Source organism: Carassius gibelio, chromosome B3 (genome assembly GCF_023724105.1).
Source record: "Carassius gibelio isolate Cgi1373 ecotype wild population from Czech Republic chromosome B3, carGib1.2-hapl.c, whole genome shotgun sequence".
In the NCBI taxonomy this organism is placed as follows: Eukaryota; Metazoa; Chordata; class Actinopteri; order Cypriniformes; family Cyprinidae; genus Carassius; species Carassius gibelio.
Window position 1 is genome coordinate 28,849,095 of NC_068398.1, and position 18,245 is coordinate 28,867,339.

General features: G+C 35.4%; 1 protein-coding gene and 1 long non-coding RNA gene across 5 annotated transcripts in view; one reads left to right on the forward strand and one right to left on the reverse strand.

The window, feature by feature from the left end:
- LOC127953879 (rho GTPase-activating protein 17-like) overlaps window positions 1-12,379 on the forward strand; it is a 33,727-nt gene extending 21,348 nt beyond the window's left edge. The window contains exons 16-20 of one of the 4 annotated variants that reach the window (XM_052553236.1): window positions 117-252; window positions 2,207-2,437; window positions 4,862-5,001; window positions 6,477-6,854; window positions 10,802-12,379. In XM_052553236.1, the coding sequence (XP_052409196.1) occupies window positions 117-252; window positions 2,207-2,437; window positions 4,862-5,001; window positions 6,477-6,854; window positions 10,802-10,944 (1,028 nt within the window). In that variant the 3' untranslated portion in view covers window positions 10,945-12,379. The remainder of the gene's footprint in view (window positions 1-116; window positions 253-2,206; window positions 2,438-4,861; window positions 5,002-6,476; window positions 6,855-10,801) is intronic. The other 3 variants (XM_052553237.1, XM_052553238.1, XM_052553239.1) reach the window with 3 other exon arrangements.
- A 98-nt stretch (window positions 12,380-12,477) lies between these two features.
- Window positions 12,478-18,007, reverse strand: LOC127953920 (uncharacterized). The gene is made up of 2 exons (XR_008153361.1): window positions 14,923-18,007; window positions 12,478-14,809 (listed from the first exon to the last, which is right to left on the reverse strand). It is a non-coding gene; the product is annotated as an uncharacterized LOC127953920 (long non-coding RNA).
- Between the last annotated feature and the right edge of the window lie 238 nt (window positions 18,008-18,245).

Below are 18,245 nucleotides of genomic sequence, written 5' to 3' on the forward strand. Positions count from 1 at the left end.
TGTCTGTAAATGTTGGATTGTTTAGAAATTGGAACCAACCTTGTCTTTATTTAAGATCAGTTGGCTTTTACTCAGTCATGGCTGTGTCTTAATATCTCTGCTCTTTGGCTCTTCAGATGTGGACTTCAATGTCTCAGGCATGTTTGCTTTGCCTGGGTGCCCGGGGACCCCTGACTTAGAAGCCGGGACCATAGACAGGAGACGCCCTAGCAGCCAGGGGTCGCTCGATTCTGACACAGCCCGCAAAGACAGGTACAAGTCTCATCCCCGCGTTTACAGACATGACTCCAACTCCACAGTAGTGTCTGCGTCCTATGTAGTGGCCAGTGAGTCGGTCACAGTCAAAGCAGACAGTCTGAGACCAGAGCTGGGGGCTGTTTAGATTGTATTCATTCCATATGACAACATGCAATTCTCTCAGCCATGTTTGTTTGTGGTTTTGCTTCATTTTTCTTTAGATTTTCTGTTTGGCTTTTTTTTTTTGCTTTTTTTTTTTACTTTGTTTATTGTCAACCGTTGCTTATTGTATGCTTTCTGAAATAAATAAACTTTATGCTCCTAGCTATGTATAAAGACATTATTGCTATATTTCATGATTATGAATTGGGTGCCAAATTCAGGTTATTGACTTGCATTTCAAAAGCGCTAATGCAGCATTAAAAGGAATGAATAATTTGTATTGTAGTAAATGCAGTTCTAGTTTCTATAACTCCAGCTCTAGTTATTCAGGGAGTAAAAGCAGGAAGTGTTCAGTCCCGTCGTGTTGGTTTGGTATGTTCAGAATGAGTCACTCCCGCAGGCCATCATACCAAACACTCAGAGCTGGAAAAGGGGAACGTTTCTGTGCCTCTGGTACAGGAGAGTCCTTCAGCTGAAGTAATGCCAGTCTTAATTTACTAGTTTTTATATTAGTGCTGTCAAACGATTAATTGCATCTAAAATAAAAATTGTTTACATAATATATGTGTGTATACTGTGTGTATTATATCATATACACAAACACATGTATGTATATATTTAAGAAAAATGTTTATATATGATATATATTTATATATATAATATAAAATAAGAATATAAATGTCGATACATGTAAATATTTTCAAAATATATACTGTATGTGTGTATTTATGTTTACATAATATACACAGTACACACTCACATATTATGTAAAAAAATATTACATTTTATTTGACAGCACTAATATATATACATATACAGAATTGTATACATATATGTATAGTAGTTTTTATTCATATTTTAATAAGCTTTTATTTTTTACATTTTCATTTAAGTTTTAGTTGATGTTTTAGCAATTTTTTCAGTTATGTATTTTGCAAACGCTATTATCCAAAGCAACAAAGCAATTTGTCAGCTTTCATAATATACAATACTAACTTAAAAAAAGTGAAATGTTTTAAAATAATAACTGAAACTTTTTTATGTTTAAGATTTACACCTAATATATTATTCTACACGTTATATATGTATATATTATACTTATGATAGATAGATAGATAGATAGATATAGATAGATAGCTTTATTTGAAGTAAAAACAAATGTTAATAGTTTTAGTTAACAATATAACCACTGATTAATTCTACATTAATGAATGAATACTTCATTCAATACTTTTTTACTATTATTACAATGCTTAGCATACATAAAAATGTTCGAAGTTTGCAATTGCATTTAGTGGCAAAATATAAAATCAAAAAAATATAAAAGTCTGTATATTTATAGTATAAGTATCTTTTAATTTGGTGATGCAACATTCAGTTGTATAGAGTGCACTATACTAGAAATGTACTGCCTGTTATTAATAGCAGCCATCACGAGTCTCAGAGCAGCACACAGTAGCGGCGATCCTTAATAAATTAGCATTTTTTAAAGAAATGCTTGAGTGAATAATGTATGAATTTTGTTTCTGTGGCGTAACTATATAACTTGACACACACAAACACACACACACACACACACATATATATATTTAATTTTTAATATGTTGAAAATGTTTTTATGCTGAATTCTTAAATTCTACAACCCATTTGAAATCTCATCCGTTCCCAACACATTCCTCTGGTTGCTGGATGTCCCAGTGGTCAGGTGGTGGTCCTGTCCTTCTCCTCCTTCCCTTCTGTGGAGACTAATACCCCACTGTCACTCTCTGGTGTGAGTGTTTCATGCTGTCTCCCCTCTTCCTTGTAGCCCTGCTAACAAACAGCCGGAAATCGTCCCTCGTAGAGCTGGCACAGTAAATAAAAAGCAGCACTCCACGCCTACCTTCCAGCCCCCTCTGCCTCCCATTGACGACGGGGGGGTTCCCGTGTTTGAGCCCTCCCCTCGGTCGCCCACTGGCAGGGGTCTGGAGGCTGGGCAGGCGGGAGCTGTGCTTCCTCAGACCCTTCAGCCTTTAGTTCAGCAGACTGTGGAGAACAGGTAAGGATTGGTGCGACCGCAAAAACCCTCACCTCGCCGACCGCTGCCAGATGTCAGGAGTTGGCCGCTGAAATCTGTGTCGTGTGCACATCGTTTTGTGCCATTCTGTTGATTATTGCTTCAAAGCACTGCTTTAAAATCAGTCGAATGGTTAACAATTGGGTGCAATCGCAGAGTAAGGCTATAAACCTTTCAGGAGAACCTTGTATGGCAAAATTTAAATGCCGCCATTTGTTGCTGTGTTATGTACCTCGTCGTCTTGTGCCATTCTCAAGTTGTTTTTGCTTCAAAACACTTTTGAAATCAGAAAATGATCACCACAAAGATATAAGCTACTACCATTGTACCCTTGATCTAGACATGCTCATTGCTAAAATTCACAGTTTCTGGGACACATTTAATATGAGTAAACCCCCCTTCTCTCTCTATATATATAGGATTAATTCAGGATAATTGGGACATTTTTTCCCCTGTTGTTATAATGGCAATAAAAAAAGTGTTCCAATTTACCTGAATTCAGTTCTTATATATACATAATATATGTGTACAAAAATATTTAACTGAAAATGTAGGACAAAAAAAAAAAAAAAGTAAATAAGGAAAAGTTTTAAACATTGATGAATAATTTTTTATTTTGATTTTTTGCATGCTGGTATTGTGTGTAGGATTTAAATAAATCAAAATAAATTAAAAATAAAATAGAGTTTATTATTAAAAGTTAATCATGATGTTATAATTTGTTTTGTTCTGTTTTGTAAAGACTATTCGGAAATCATAAATCATTAGATTAATCCCAATTATTTGTGTGTGTGTGTATATATATTTATATATATATTTTTTTTTATTATGGACAGTTTCATGTATTTCTTTTGTCTTTTACACATCTTTTTTTTTTTTTAGGGAGGCCATTGTAAAGCGCTTTTGATAAAAATAAATAAATAAATAAACCTTGGCCAATATGATAAAGACAAGTCTCCCGACCTGTTTTCTCTTTTTTTGATTTATTCAATCGGGAAGATTGAAGCAAACGCCACTCAAATCTCAAGTTAAGGATAGTTTGTCAAATTACTATCAAATTACTAAAAATGACTAAAATTGATTTATCCCGATCAGGGCCAAAGTCTTTCTAGTGTCTCTGTTCTGTAGAATATTCTCTGATGCTTGAATTTGTGTGTCCTGCCTTGTCTTTCTCTATTGCTTGTTCTTTCTTTAGTGAAGAAGATGCACTGCATGCGGAATAAAAAACTGCTAACTTTGCTAACTGTTTTTCCTTAAAGGGTTAGTTCACCCAAAAATGAAAAAGTGTTTTACTCTCCCCTGAGGCATCCTAGGTGTATATGACTTTCGTTTTTCAGACAAATCGGATTTATATAAAAAATTTTTTTTTGATCTTTCAAGCTCTGTCTTTGCGATCAACGGGTGTTGCATTGCTTCAGTCCAAAAGAAGTTAAATAAAAAGCGCTCATCCATAAAAAAAAGTGTCTTTTAGGCAAGCCGTGCCACTCTGCCGCCATCTTGGCAACGCCTCCAGGCAGCTATTTCAGACTAACAAGACCAGCTCCTATCTAAATGAATGGGCAGAGAGTCAGAACTGCACTTTCACTGGTCACCAGGGCATAAATAGCATATATAGAAACAGCAGTGAAATATGATAAAAATCGCTGGAAAATGTTGATGACTTTGCCCCAAAATAAGGTTTAAAACACCTTCTTCCCCTCAGGTTATACCCTTACTATGCATGCGCAAGGGTTCCTCAACTGTGCGCATGCGTCAGTGGAACCAGACGATAGGCTTAAATGTTTCCCGGCTTGACTGTTAAAAGCAGATGATTGGCTCTCCAGCGGGAGGGGCGGGACATGTGCATACAACCGCCATCTTTGCCGTTACGGCTTTTCCTTATATAGTTGTGTTGAGGAATGAGGAAGTGGCATGTCTCTTATAAATTGTCTCTGATTAAAGTGAATATTACGTCTTGAATATGGATATGTTTCTTACAAAAATGCATCGAGTCACTACAGGAGGACTTAGTTCACCCCCCAGAGTCATGTGAGACACTTTTTGTTAATGGAAGGCTGCTTTTTATTTAACTTCTTTCGGACTGAAGCAATGCAACACCCGCTGACTGCAACAATGTAGCTTGAAACATCAAAGACAATTTTTTATATAACTCCGACTGGATTTGTTTGAAAATCGAAAGTCAAATACACCTGGGATGCCTCAGGGGTGAGTAAGACACAGTCTAATTTTCATTTTTGGGTGAAAAATGAAAGGCATGCACTACATATCTGTATTAACTTTTCAGTGCAAGTCATTAACTCAACTTGGACCACTACATTTTAACGTCCCTGCATGTGAACTGACCTGTGTGTACGTCCTGCAGTGTGATCCCATGAAAGAAGTTGCCTGCTCTCCTTCTCTCCCCAGTAACATCGCCCGAGATCCTGTATCCACACCCCCTGCCATGAGGAACGGCCCGGGAGCTGTGAGTGGGACGCCCGCTCCGCTGACTGTAGGGACCCCTACCTCAGGTCCTAAGGGCCCCAGTCCATTCTTGGGCCGCAGAGGTCAGAACTTACTATCTTTCCTCATATCTTTATTCAGATCTATTAGGGATGTGCAATATATTGGTATATATATATTTTTTTATAGTTATCTATCAATGTAGAGTACACTTCCATTTAAAAGTAAAAGAAATTAACAGTTTATTTCGGCAAGGATGGTTTACACTGATCATTATGTAAATAAATATGAAATGTAGAAAACCGCAATATTAAGCAGCACAGCTGATTTCAACCTTGATAATAATAAGAAAAGTTTCTTGAGCATCAAATAGAGAGTGTTTTCTGAAGATCACGTGACACTGAAGACTGCAGTAATGATGCTGAAAATTCAGCTTTGCATCACAGGAAAAATTACTCTTTATATTATATTCAGATAGAAAATAGTTCATTTAAAGTGTAATAATATTAAACAAGATTACAGTTTTTACTTTATTTTCGATATAACAAATTGAGCATTGGTGAGCATAAGAGAACTTTATCATAAAAATAAAAAATTATCTTGAACAGTACCGTGTATATATTGTATATTTTTTTATGTATATATTCAATTTTGCATGCTTATTTCCTAAATTTTTACATTTACTTTTACTAACTTAATCTTTAAAATAAAGCCACTTGAACCCATGGTGTACACTGAATTTATAACAGCTAATGGGCGTCGTTAGGCATGACACGAAGTGAAGAGACTAAAACCCCCTTACCGGTTATAAATTCACTGTAAATCACAGCTTCACGGGGCTTATTGCTTTTATTAAACGGTTATTCCATACACGTAGTAAGGTTTCTCCAAATAAAACAGAGCAAATAAAGTGTAATGATATTAATAAAAACAGTATTCTTCCGCCAAACAATGTAGTTCCTCGAAAACAGTTGTGGTTCCAACAAAGTGGATGCCTAGTAACACACAAATGTAAACAAAGGTGTATGTTTGTAAAGTAATGTACAACAGCTTTGAATGCGGCTCAACCAATCAGAATCAAGGACCGGAACTATCCATTTTATAATAATAGTTAGAAAAACTGCTACATTTAATCATTAGCAAGTCTCGAAATTAATATTAATTTTTATACTCTAGCTATTTTTTATTTAGACATTTTTTCAGCTATAATTGGAGGCAAATTATTTAAAATAATCAGTGCATCCTTAAAGGGAAAGTACACCCAAAAATGAGAATTCTGTAATTAGTTACTCACTTTCATGTTGTTCCGAACCCATAAGACCTTCGTTCATCTTCTGAACACAAATTAAGATGTTTTTGACGAAATATAAGAGCTTTCTGACAGCAACACAACTGACATGCTAGAGACCCAGAAACATAGTTAGGACCTCATTAAAATGGTCCGTGAGACATCAGTGCTTCAACAAATAAAACATCTTAATTTGTGTTCTGAAGATGAATGAAGGTCTTACATGTTTGGAATGACATGAAGGTGAGGAATTAATGACATTAATGACATGTCTGGACCGTTTGCTTTCAGGTACAAAGAAACAAGCGCCAGCACCTCCCAGACAGAGCGTAAAAGCGGCTCCTAACCAGCCCACACCAAACCAGCCGTCAGCCCCGAGCACCCCTCAGTCTCTCCTCGCACCCCGCCGCAGCATTCAGACCCTCATCCAGGCCCCCAGCCACCCTCCTCCTCAGCCTCCTTCCCAGCCTCCCCCCCAGAGCACAGAAGAAGCCGAACCGCCCCTAACCCGAACACCCACCCCTCCCGGTACACCTCCTCACGACAGCTCCCAGCTGCGCCCCAGGCCCACCCCTCGAGCACGACCCAAACCCGCCGGCCCGCCACCACCACAACCAACTAGCGACGGCTCCAACGGTGTCTGTGTTTCTGGATCCAAGATTATCTCCGGTAAGACCAATCATGACAAAACTCCAACAACATGCTCACATTTTTCACACACACACAAAAAGAATAAGAATAATAATTAAAACAATTATAAATATTTGTGTTCCTTTTAGAATAAATTTATACAATTGTTTAGAATTATAATTATTTAATGTTAAAAAAATACAACATATGAGCAAAACATTGCACATTGTGTAGCCAATATAATTATAAATATATATAAATGTATAATTCAATACTTATTTATATATATATATATATATATATATATATATATTTATATATATATATATATATATATATATATATATATATATATATATACAAATATTATAATAAATCTGAAATTATATTTCTAGAAAATACAAATATAGCATATGACCAGATTGCAAACTGTATGACATTGTGTGTGTCTTTTTTCTTTATTAATACAAATAGAAACGAAATATGGAAAATCAAAAGAAAGTAGCACATTTAACTTTTCCTGAGGGCAAATGCACGCAACTACAGAAATGGAGTTGTCTGTACAAACCTGATGGGAACGTCAAGCACTCAATGGATGGCATTTGCACTCTCTTTGATTGTTTGATTATGATGCATTTCTACAGCTCCATCAGCTCTAGTATGGAAACACACTCATCTAGAGTCTGTGTAAACGGCAGGTGTTCAGTGTCAGTCCATTGTGTACCTCATTAATAGCTCATTATTGAGACGAAAGCCCCTGTCAAACAACTCTCCCGAGGGAGCGTTTGAATCCATTAAGCTTGGTTCACATGACAAACTAAAAGCTACTAAAAGACTAAAAGCTTCATAAGGTTTAAAAAATATATTAATAATTACGTTTATATATCATATAATAATTAATTGTATTATTAATGAAGGGTAATTAAATAGAAGTTAAGCTGTATAGACAGAATCCATGGAATGTAGAAAATACCTCTGAATTATAAAATGAAAAATATTTTTAATACAAAACTAATATTAATTTAATTTCTATTTATAATAATAAAAACAACAATAAATATGAAAAGAAGCGTTCCAGGTTAAATAGAAGTTAAGCTCTATGGAGGCATTCATGGCATGTAGAAAATACCTATCTATTATAAAATGGAAATAATTTTAAATAAATGAAAAAATAAGGGAATTTGAATTATATAAATGTATGTTTAAATAATAATAAAAAATGAATACAATTAAATATGAGAAGGAATATTACAGCTTACATTAAATTAAAAGTTAAATTCTCTGGGCAGCATCATAGCATGTCGAATATACCTCTGAAATATAAAATAGAAGTAATTGTGTATAAATGATAATAAACATCTTATATTATTTATTTGAAACAAAATAATGTTTTGTTTCAAATAAATAATACAATTAAATATGAAAAGGAATGTTCCATGGACAGCATCCATGACATGTAGGAAATACAGATGAATTATAAAATGGACAAATTGTAAATAAAAGCAATAATAATAACAAAGAAATGCACTTACAATGATAGCCTCTGAAGTAATCATAGTAAATGTATAACTAAACAATTTTTTAGTTTTTGCAAGTTAAGAAATGAGTTAACATTTTTTTTTTGTGATTGTCACAGATGTTGTCAGTTGAGCTTTACTCGCACTGACCCTGAAACATTCCTTCCTTGACTGTCATGTCATGGATATAATATTAATGTTTACATTTGTATCTTTTATTTGGCTTCAATATTTTGCATAAAAATCTCAGATGATTAATTCTTCTGTTTGTCCTTCTGAAACACACTCTCAGAAAAAAAGATACAAATGCTGTCACTGGGTCGGTACCTTTTCAAAAGGCACACCTTTGTACCTAACGTCTACATATTGGTACCTTAAAGACACAAAAGTGGACCTTTGGAAAAGGTACTGCCCCAGTGACAGCATCTGTACCTTTTTATGTGAGAGTGCAGAACATTGTTGAAGTTGAACAGAAACGTATCCAAAGAAGAAAAAAAGTCTTTGAATTCTATTCTTGGAAAACGGAATCTTCCGTGACAGTTAATTAGCATAATTTATTATTTATCATGGCTTTCAGCACCGTTGTGATGTTTTTGTCCCTGGCATCCATTATTTCAACTCCGAACTGAACATAGGTCTTCTGTTTAGTGTTTAATCCCGAAATTGACTTTCAGCCACACACACACACACACACACACACACACACATATGCCCACCACACACACACACACACACACACACACACACACACACACACATACGCCCACCACACACACACACACACACACACGCCCACCACACACACACACATATGCCCACCATACACACACACACATACGCCCACCACACACACACATACACACACACATACACACACACACACACACACATCTTTATGTCTGGATTTCACATTTCTCGCTCATAACATGAATTGTCATCATTGGCCTGGCTGTAGGATGTGTCGTGTGTAATAATCTGTGTGGTAAGTGTGGGTCAGTGAAAGCACAAGCTGCAGTAGACGGATCTGTTTCCAGCGGTTGTGGAAACATCAGCAGCTGCCAGGAGTCCTTCAGTGTTTGGGCCGAGGTTCAGACGCTCTCCTGCTTCACCGCACACCGCATCTGCATGAGAGAGAGCTGCGAAGCTGCCACGTTTAATGACACTAGCACCACCGTGATTAATGCCCCAAGCATTGTTTAACGAAATCACCACTTTCAGTGTTTAATGACACTCTTTTTGGTGGTTCATTGCCATCAGAACTTCATCCGAAAAGCCAACATGAAATCAAAACTCACCCTGTTTTACTTTCCTAACACACATTCCTGATACTATTGTTGATCTGAAGAAAAATACACTTCATGCATCGCTTGAAGTTGAAGATGTTCACCATTTATTTGATATTTTTTTAATAGAGTAATGAAATTAAACTGTAATAATATTTAGCAATTTTACTGTATTTTTAATCAAAGACAAAGACAGTTGATTTTGATATATTATGGAAGTAAAATGGGTTGCAGAAGATGCTTCATGTTGACTTTAAAAGGCTGAGATGTGATTAGACTGGCTTTCTGTAAGTCACGGCCGTCTGAATTGTGATTGGCTTCACTGTGCTGGAGGTTGGTCGTCGTGGTCATCAGTGTTTGCTCTCTTGAACATGTTGTGTCGTTGTTGCACTGTTACAGATGTGTGATCTTCTGCCTGTGAGATGTGGTGTGAGTGGCAGGCGATGGTAAGAACTCTGGGTGTATCAGTCGCTGTGTGTCTGAATGCTTTCTCTGCCTGTTTAACCCGACTAACAGCAACTCAACCTGCATGACAAGCTGCCTGACCAGTGGCTCTGTGGCATGTCTTAGGAGAAAATACCAGCACATGCTTCATGCAACTAAACATACAGTAACTCTTTACCCATGAACCTCAGCTGCTTCTGCAGGGTGAATGTTAGCTGTGCCACAGACACTGTATTATTTAACATTATTGATTATTTTACATTTGATTATGCTACAGTTTTAAAAGTTTGGGGTCAGATTATAATTTTTTTTTTTAATAATTAATAATCCTATTTAGCAAGGATAAAATAAATTGATCAAGAATGACAATACTTTTATAATGTGACTACTTTATACTTGCTATTCCTCAAACAATCTTAAAAAAAGACAACTTCATTCAAAAACATTAAAAAATCTTACTGACCCCAAACTTTTGAACAGCTGTGTACATTTTATCATGTTTAGATATTGATATCATATTAGTATTGTTGTTGGTTTATATGTGTCGCTAAACTACATTATTTTCATTATTTCATCATTTAAATAAAATAATACTAATACTGGATATCATCCAAGTGCATCTTGTTATAAATGATACATTCTTGATTTGCCAAGGTCAGTTTTTTGGGAGGTTTAATTTTCGGTGGAAATGTGATCAAATGTTTTCTTTGAAGTATCCTGACTGTGCATTCTGATTGCACAGATGAAGATGGAGATGGAGATGGAGATGGAGAGGAGAGATCTTTGACGGGACCAGGGCTGGATCTGGTACCGGAGCTTGAGGAGGATGAAACCACAGGAACGCTCACAGAAGATGAACACCAATCAGTAAGCACCGCCCTGTGAGGTGGGCGGAGTCCAGTCGTCACACAGACAATGGAAAGCTATGTTCCTAATAGAATACTAGCATACTTACTGCACAGTGTGTTCTTACTATTGTTATCGAGGATGACATCAGTTACCTTATGAATAAATATAGGTATTAAGCATTCAGATTTATGTAAAAAAAAAAATATATATATATATATGATCAAATGAGTCATCAAAGTTGCTTCAAACGTCACACTGGAGATGGAAGGTCAAGTCAATGCATTGCCTTGTGGGATATGGTACCCAGCACAGTGTGCATTTATAGTAGGTCATCTGGGTATTCAAAGCCTACAGAAAATAGTAGATACATACAGCACAAATAGTATGATAGTATGCTATTCTGAACATAGCTATTCACTTTGACCCCTATAGAGATCTCCCACTGTCCTCACAATGCTGGCACATTGTAACTATATACCAGGAAAACAAAACAGTCTGCACATTAACATGCTATACATTCTTGATTTCATCCAAAAATAGCATAAAGCTAGTTCGGGTTTTAATCAAGTATGAATGTCTTTCAATTTAGTGATTTTCTGCATAACAAGGGTTTTATATGTGCCTTGAAAGAAACCGATGTCTCACACAATTCGCCTCATGTTTTTGTTGGTTATCATGGTGAATGTCTTTTTTTTCCACATTTATTTGAATCATTCCTTTTTTTCTTTCAAATACTTTCGTTTTTTGAAGATTTCACAAAAATTGTATTTAACAAAAAAAAAAAAAAAAAAAAAAAAAGCTTAAGAAACATAATGGTTATACAGGTACAGTTGATTTAATAAATGAATATGATTTGTATTTTTAAGTATTTTTCCTGGGGTGCAATACTGACTGCAATGTAGTGTTATGACATGACAGTCATTTTTGTATTAGTTTAGTAGTTTTTAACAGTTGTAACTGTCTTTTACAGGGTTTACTTTAGTGGTGTATATACTAAATAAACCCTGCGTGTACTATTATGAAATACTTTATTCTCCAAAATGACCAAAGATGCTTTTTTATATATATAAAAAAGCGTATGATCCTGTGTCAGAGCTTTAGGGGGGGTTATTTCATGTTGGATGCAATGCAAAAACAGCACTGACAACATAAATGTGAATGAAAGGGTTAATGGATCAGTCAAGCTCAGGAACCGTCAGCTAGAAAGCCAAAGTCATTTAGTCTTTTCAAGAGTGAGTATGTGTCTTTATTTCTGTGGATATGTTACCTTTAATTGGCTCTTAATTGTACATATTGATTTTTTTTTCGGTTTCATCCCCTTTTGTACATCTGTGTGCACATTCCCTCCATCTGAATTCTACTTCATGTTCTCCAGTGCCTCCAGTGAATAAATGTTGGTACACATTCAGTTTTTCAACACAGCAACTGTTTTCTGATTATATATCTAATAAAATGCTTACAGAAATCAAAACCAGTTGTTTTTTGAAATACGGCTTAAGTTGCAGAAACAACAGGGACAAATTGTTGAAGTGTTGGTTGCAAAAAAGAAACAACTGATTTATGATGATATATTATAAATAAGAATATTGTTTTATTATGAAGTACATACTGCGTGGAGATTTTCTTTCACTGCAGTCACAATAAACAATACATTATAAAGGACAAGTGACTGTGGCCAGTAAGCGAAGAGAAATACGGCCACTGATATACAGACAGACGATGAGCTTGGTGTTTACAAGATGTCTTATACAGGGGTCTTCCTCTCCTCTCTGCTTCTCCATTCCACAGATCCAGAACAGATTTAAGTTTAGATGAACTCGCATTGCTGGACGCAGAACTACTGGAGTCTGCTGACAAATAATGCATTCAGAATTACATGAAAACAAGTATTATCTACATGAATATAATTAGGAGATTTAGTGCATTTTATCTAAATCAATGATGCTCAGATATGAATTGTGATGTAGATATTTAAGTAATTCTTAGAGAGAGTTCTGTTCCTCCATTTTTTTTTCTTTTTTCTTTCACCTCATTTAAAGACATTGAAAAACATGAAATGACTTTGTCTCCCTCTGCTGGAAAACTGGACTATCAAAGAAATAGAGCGGGATAAATTATACAATTTACAACATCATTTATCTGTGCCTGCATATGGATTGGTCAAAGTACCCTCTTTTGAAGGATATGCATCATTTTCCATGTCTTTTGAGTATTGTGGGTCATCCTCGATCGTCTGAAAATCTGAAACCACAACCTCTGTCACAGGATCGTGTGTGTACCACGTCAAACGACTGATCTGGAAAATACCAAATAATTTATATGAGTTTATTTCACAAATTAAACAGATAATTCACCCAATAATTGTAATTCTGGAAAATGCCTGTAACCAATTATTTGAAGGTAGCCGATGATTCCTATGATACTTTTTCTCCATACTACAGTATGGAAGCCAGAAATGTTTTCTAACCTGGGGTGCGTTTCCCAAAAGCATAGTTGCTAACCTGTTAGCACCTTAGTTGGTTGGCAATGGGAAATTGTATTGCAACCAACAAAGTTGCTAACTTAGTTACAGCCTACCACCATGCCCACTATCAGACCCCAGAATGCACCCAACACAACAGAAAAATGAATGAGAATGACTGATTACCAGGTGTCATAAATCGCATTCTTATGCACTATTCTGTGCCATTTTGTAGTATAAATAAGTAGTGTTTTCAAACTAAAATTTCCACAAAAAAAGGTCACCTCAAATACTCTGATGATGATAGACTGGATGTAGATGAAGAGCTGCCCTCCCTGGCTGGCCTGAACCAGAGGAATCCACAGCACTGACACCAACACACACACACACACACACACACAGCTGAAACAGTCCAGCTTTACAAGAGCACGACAATTTAGCATTTGCAGTCGTAGAATGACAAAATTACGTTGATTTACCAGAAACAAACGCTCACCAACAAAAGAAGGATTTTATTTGTTCTAGACACCCAACATTGTAAGATGTTGATATTTGGTTGAATATAAGTTCTGACATCCAACCAAATCAACATCTGTCTGATGTTATAGCATTTCTGAGTACTTTTAAATGTAAACAGCCATTCTGTGTCAGGACAATGTCTAATGCCAGTGTCAATTTGATGGAGAACATTGACAAATACTGTTGATGTTGATATTTTTGTTACCAAAATTCTATCTCTTTCAAACATCACATTGACATTAAACATTGACAGTCAATCGCGAGGTAGCCTATGGCAATCAAAAACCAACATGCTAAAACATCATAATGTTAATATCCACACAACATTAGATTACAACATCATTAGACACCGATATTTCATTGGTTTTAATTAACCAGGGGTCTGTCCAAATGCAAGTTGATCTAAGTAGGGTTGCAAAGGGATCAAAAACTTTCAGACACTTACTAAAAAAAGTCAAGATTTTCTGAAAGTTTCCAAAAAATACTGTAAAGTTTCGAGAAATTCTGAAATGTTTCCAGAAATGGACCACCTCTTCGCAAGTTTGCAAAGCCAACATAAAATTGAATGTCAACCCAATTTTCATTTCCATCAAAAATGTAACATCTATCCATTAATGGAGGTTGACATCGACCCATCTATAATTTCCAAGTAAACGGTCCAATGTTTGTCTTTCTGGTTACATTTAAATGCAAATAGCCCTTTACAGGATGGAGAAAAAGATGAACTGTCCTTTAAAATCTACGTGATAACAACTTGTTGATGGCATACCTTCCCACAATCAGGAGTTCCCACTCGGAGGCAGTGCAGCAGATGTTTCTCCAAAGGTCTATGGATGAAAATAGTGCTGGAACTGTCAAATATGGAAGTCAGAGAGGACATGAGAGCAGCCAACACCACAGCCATCATTAAACCCCTCAGACCTCGACAAACACACAAGAAGAGAACGATTCATCACAGACACCTGTTCTAGAAACTGAAAACTAAAGAAAAACAACCTACATATGAGTAAATAATCAAGGAATCTCACTGATACCTGCAGGAGAAGCTCCATTAGCAGTCTGGTTTAAGCAATGTCCCAAGAAGCCCACCGGATTCCCACAAACTGTTTTACACACATTTGGGTCTCCACAGCCTACCTCGTCTACAATTCACAAACACGTTCACATACATTTTAAGATAACAAATCGTGCTTTTAGATGTTCAGAGGTCTTAAACTTTGGTGTATTTCAGACACACCCAGTGGTAAAGTATCCTGCTAATCACGCCTGGAATCACCATCATGAAGAAGGGGTAAGCAGCGAGTAAAGAGCCTCCTTTAGCATGAACAAACCACCTTAACAAAAAAATAAAAATAATAATAAACTGGTTCTTTACCTGGTCAGAACACCTGAGAAAACTTATCCAGGACAACTTGAAATCCCCCAACCTCCAAAACACCTTCACAGCAACATTGAGAAGAGTATATTATTATTGTATTAAAGGCTTCAAGACTTAAATCAATGACTGCCACGGTCACTCACTGAAGCCCATGAGGATAAGGGCTCCGATCTCCATGATGAGAGTCTGAACCGCATCGATGTAGATCTCTGCTGTCAGACTATCATCATCAGTCAAGAGATGCTTTAGCAGACTATGAGACTTGCTCATATCTGGTTTCATGAGAATAGAGAAGTCCACACTTATCATTCTTGCTGAGAACAGACCTCAGCTATGACTATAACTATAGCTGTGACTATAGTTTTAGTAATCATTTCGAATTCTGTGGATGAGAATGTCACAAATATATCACTGTCATAAAGCAATTGTTTTTCTCAGAATTTCTTCCTTACCATCAGAATGATTCTGAAGCTGATATTTCAAGGGGAAAAAAAACGATATATGTTATTTCAGTACACACATTATACCATTGTGACCGAACATAAAACACAATTTTTCACACACTTTTCCCCCCAAAAAAGAAAAAAATAATTATTTATTATTTTAAAGGGTTATTAATGACACATCATTTGGATATTTCCATGCCTGGGAAAACGTTCATTCTAATTAATACCCAAGTATGTAATACTAAACAACAACATATGTACATACTTTACTTTAAATAGGTAAGTAAAAATGCAACAGCAGCAACCTTAACTAAATCTGAGCATAATTTGTTAATAGTATCCCATTGTTCATTATTAATTCTTCTTACTGATACTAATTAATATTCAGTACTGTTCACACATGCACATTAAATATCATTCAAACCCATCAAAAACAAAACAACAGTGAAAAGTTATCTTTCTCATCCTGCAGAATTGAACAAAGCTGAATCAAAGATCTCAAGAGGAGCAAAATGAAAGACTAGAAACAGACAGGGGTCTTTAACTTAGTAATAGTCCATTTATAGAGGGTCTCCAGTGAATGAACCCAGAAGTTTCTCTCAGTAGTGTAGAGATGACCTCTCTCCAGTCAAAGGGATCAAACTCCACTCACTTTCATGTAACACTTCACGCTGGTTAACATGTAAGGGTATTTTATTACCAAAACCATAATGACAACAGAATGTTGCAACATCGCTTATACAGAGTAGAAGCAGCAACATTCATTATACAGGATACATTACAAAAGAAAGGAAAACAAACTAACAAAAATAAATGAACAATAGTAAAAGTCCTGTGCTGCCCTGTAAGAGTTCATAACTTTAGTAGTTTGTGTATTTTTTGCATTTACAATATCACCACCAGATATGAATTCACCTTAATATGGCTCTTCAAGTTCAAGTCGTATGGAAGCATATGGGTAGCATTATTCAATTTGGGATGTAATATGCAAAATGACAATGCAATATGTAAAATTGCAATGCATTTCTGTATTTACATTTTCCAATACATTTGTGCAACGTTTGGTGCAAAATGAAAATGAAAATTAAATTACATAATTTTCATTTGTCATTTCCTACACCAGTTTTAATATGTAAAATGAATATTGATTTTAACGCTTTATAAGTTGCAAAATGAAAATGAAAATGTATTACAGAAAAGATTATATACTGTATGTCTAACATGTTCAAGCAAAATTCATCATTTAAATGCTATTTTTCTTAAATGCATTAACACTCACAGTCAAGACACTTACGATTGTATTTTCATTCGGTGTCCCGCAATGAATGTAGCAAATTCAAAGTGCACATTGAAAATGCATTCTGAGCCAATCACATCTCAGCCCCCTCCCACCCTGTCAATCACTGCTTGAACAAGGTGGGGCTTACAGAAGGTCAGAGACTCAAATCTCAAGAAGAGGATTCAAGTGAGAGAACATGGACAAGACAGATGGTCCGTGTAAGTTTTGATCATTTCGGTTTATGGCTTCAATATTTCATTCACACTTGTGAGTGGAGCTGAAACGCTGCTTTCATCTGATTGGTCGAATCGCTCCGTCTTCAGCTCGGTCTTTTTATTCTTTCAGGCAGAATAAAAGTCAGTGCGAGTGAAGCACTTTAATGTCTGAAGCCACCGCTCACTGTTAATTAGCTTAAGAATTGAATCAGATATAGCTGGGCACATAATTTGTGCTGCTGAGACCTGCAAATTATTTCTAGGTTGTAGTATTGTATGAATATTGTCCCACTGATAAAAACAGTGCAAATAGTTCTCTCTCATTGTTGCACAAATGTATTGGAAAATGTAAATGTAAATACAGAAATGCATTGCCATTTGACATATTGCATTGTCATTTTGCATATTACATCCCAAATTGAATAATGCTACCCATATGCTTCAATACTTTATGCTTCCAAATTTTTTTATTTGGGCTATCATCCCATCCAAGATGAGAGCATGAAAATAGCTTTTAACATTGTGAAGCACTTTGCTTTACTTCACTGACATTGAAATAATGACCCATAGATTAATATAAACAATAATAATAACTGAAATGTGCTATGATCACATGCATGCATTTTCAGTTTTCATATTACAAGCCCCTGGTTCTTTACATTCGGTGGTGATTAAAAAAAGATGAGTTCGCATGATGAATATTACTATATAAATATAAAACGTTTTACACCTGAAAAAGCAACCAAAACTTTGATGAAGATTGTGAATTAAATTTTTTTCATTATATATATATATATATATATATATATATATATATATATATATATATATATATATATTTATTTTTTATTTTTACATTCAAATAGTTTAATATAAATAATACGGAATATTCCATATAATCCTTTCAACATTCATTACAACTGTTTATAATATAAGGAATTAAAGCAGCATTAAAGTTAAATGTTGATTAAAAGTTCATATTTAAAAATACCAAATGCATATAGTGAAGTCATAATCTAGCTCATCATTGTTTTTCATA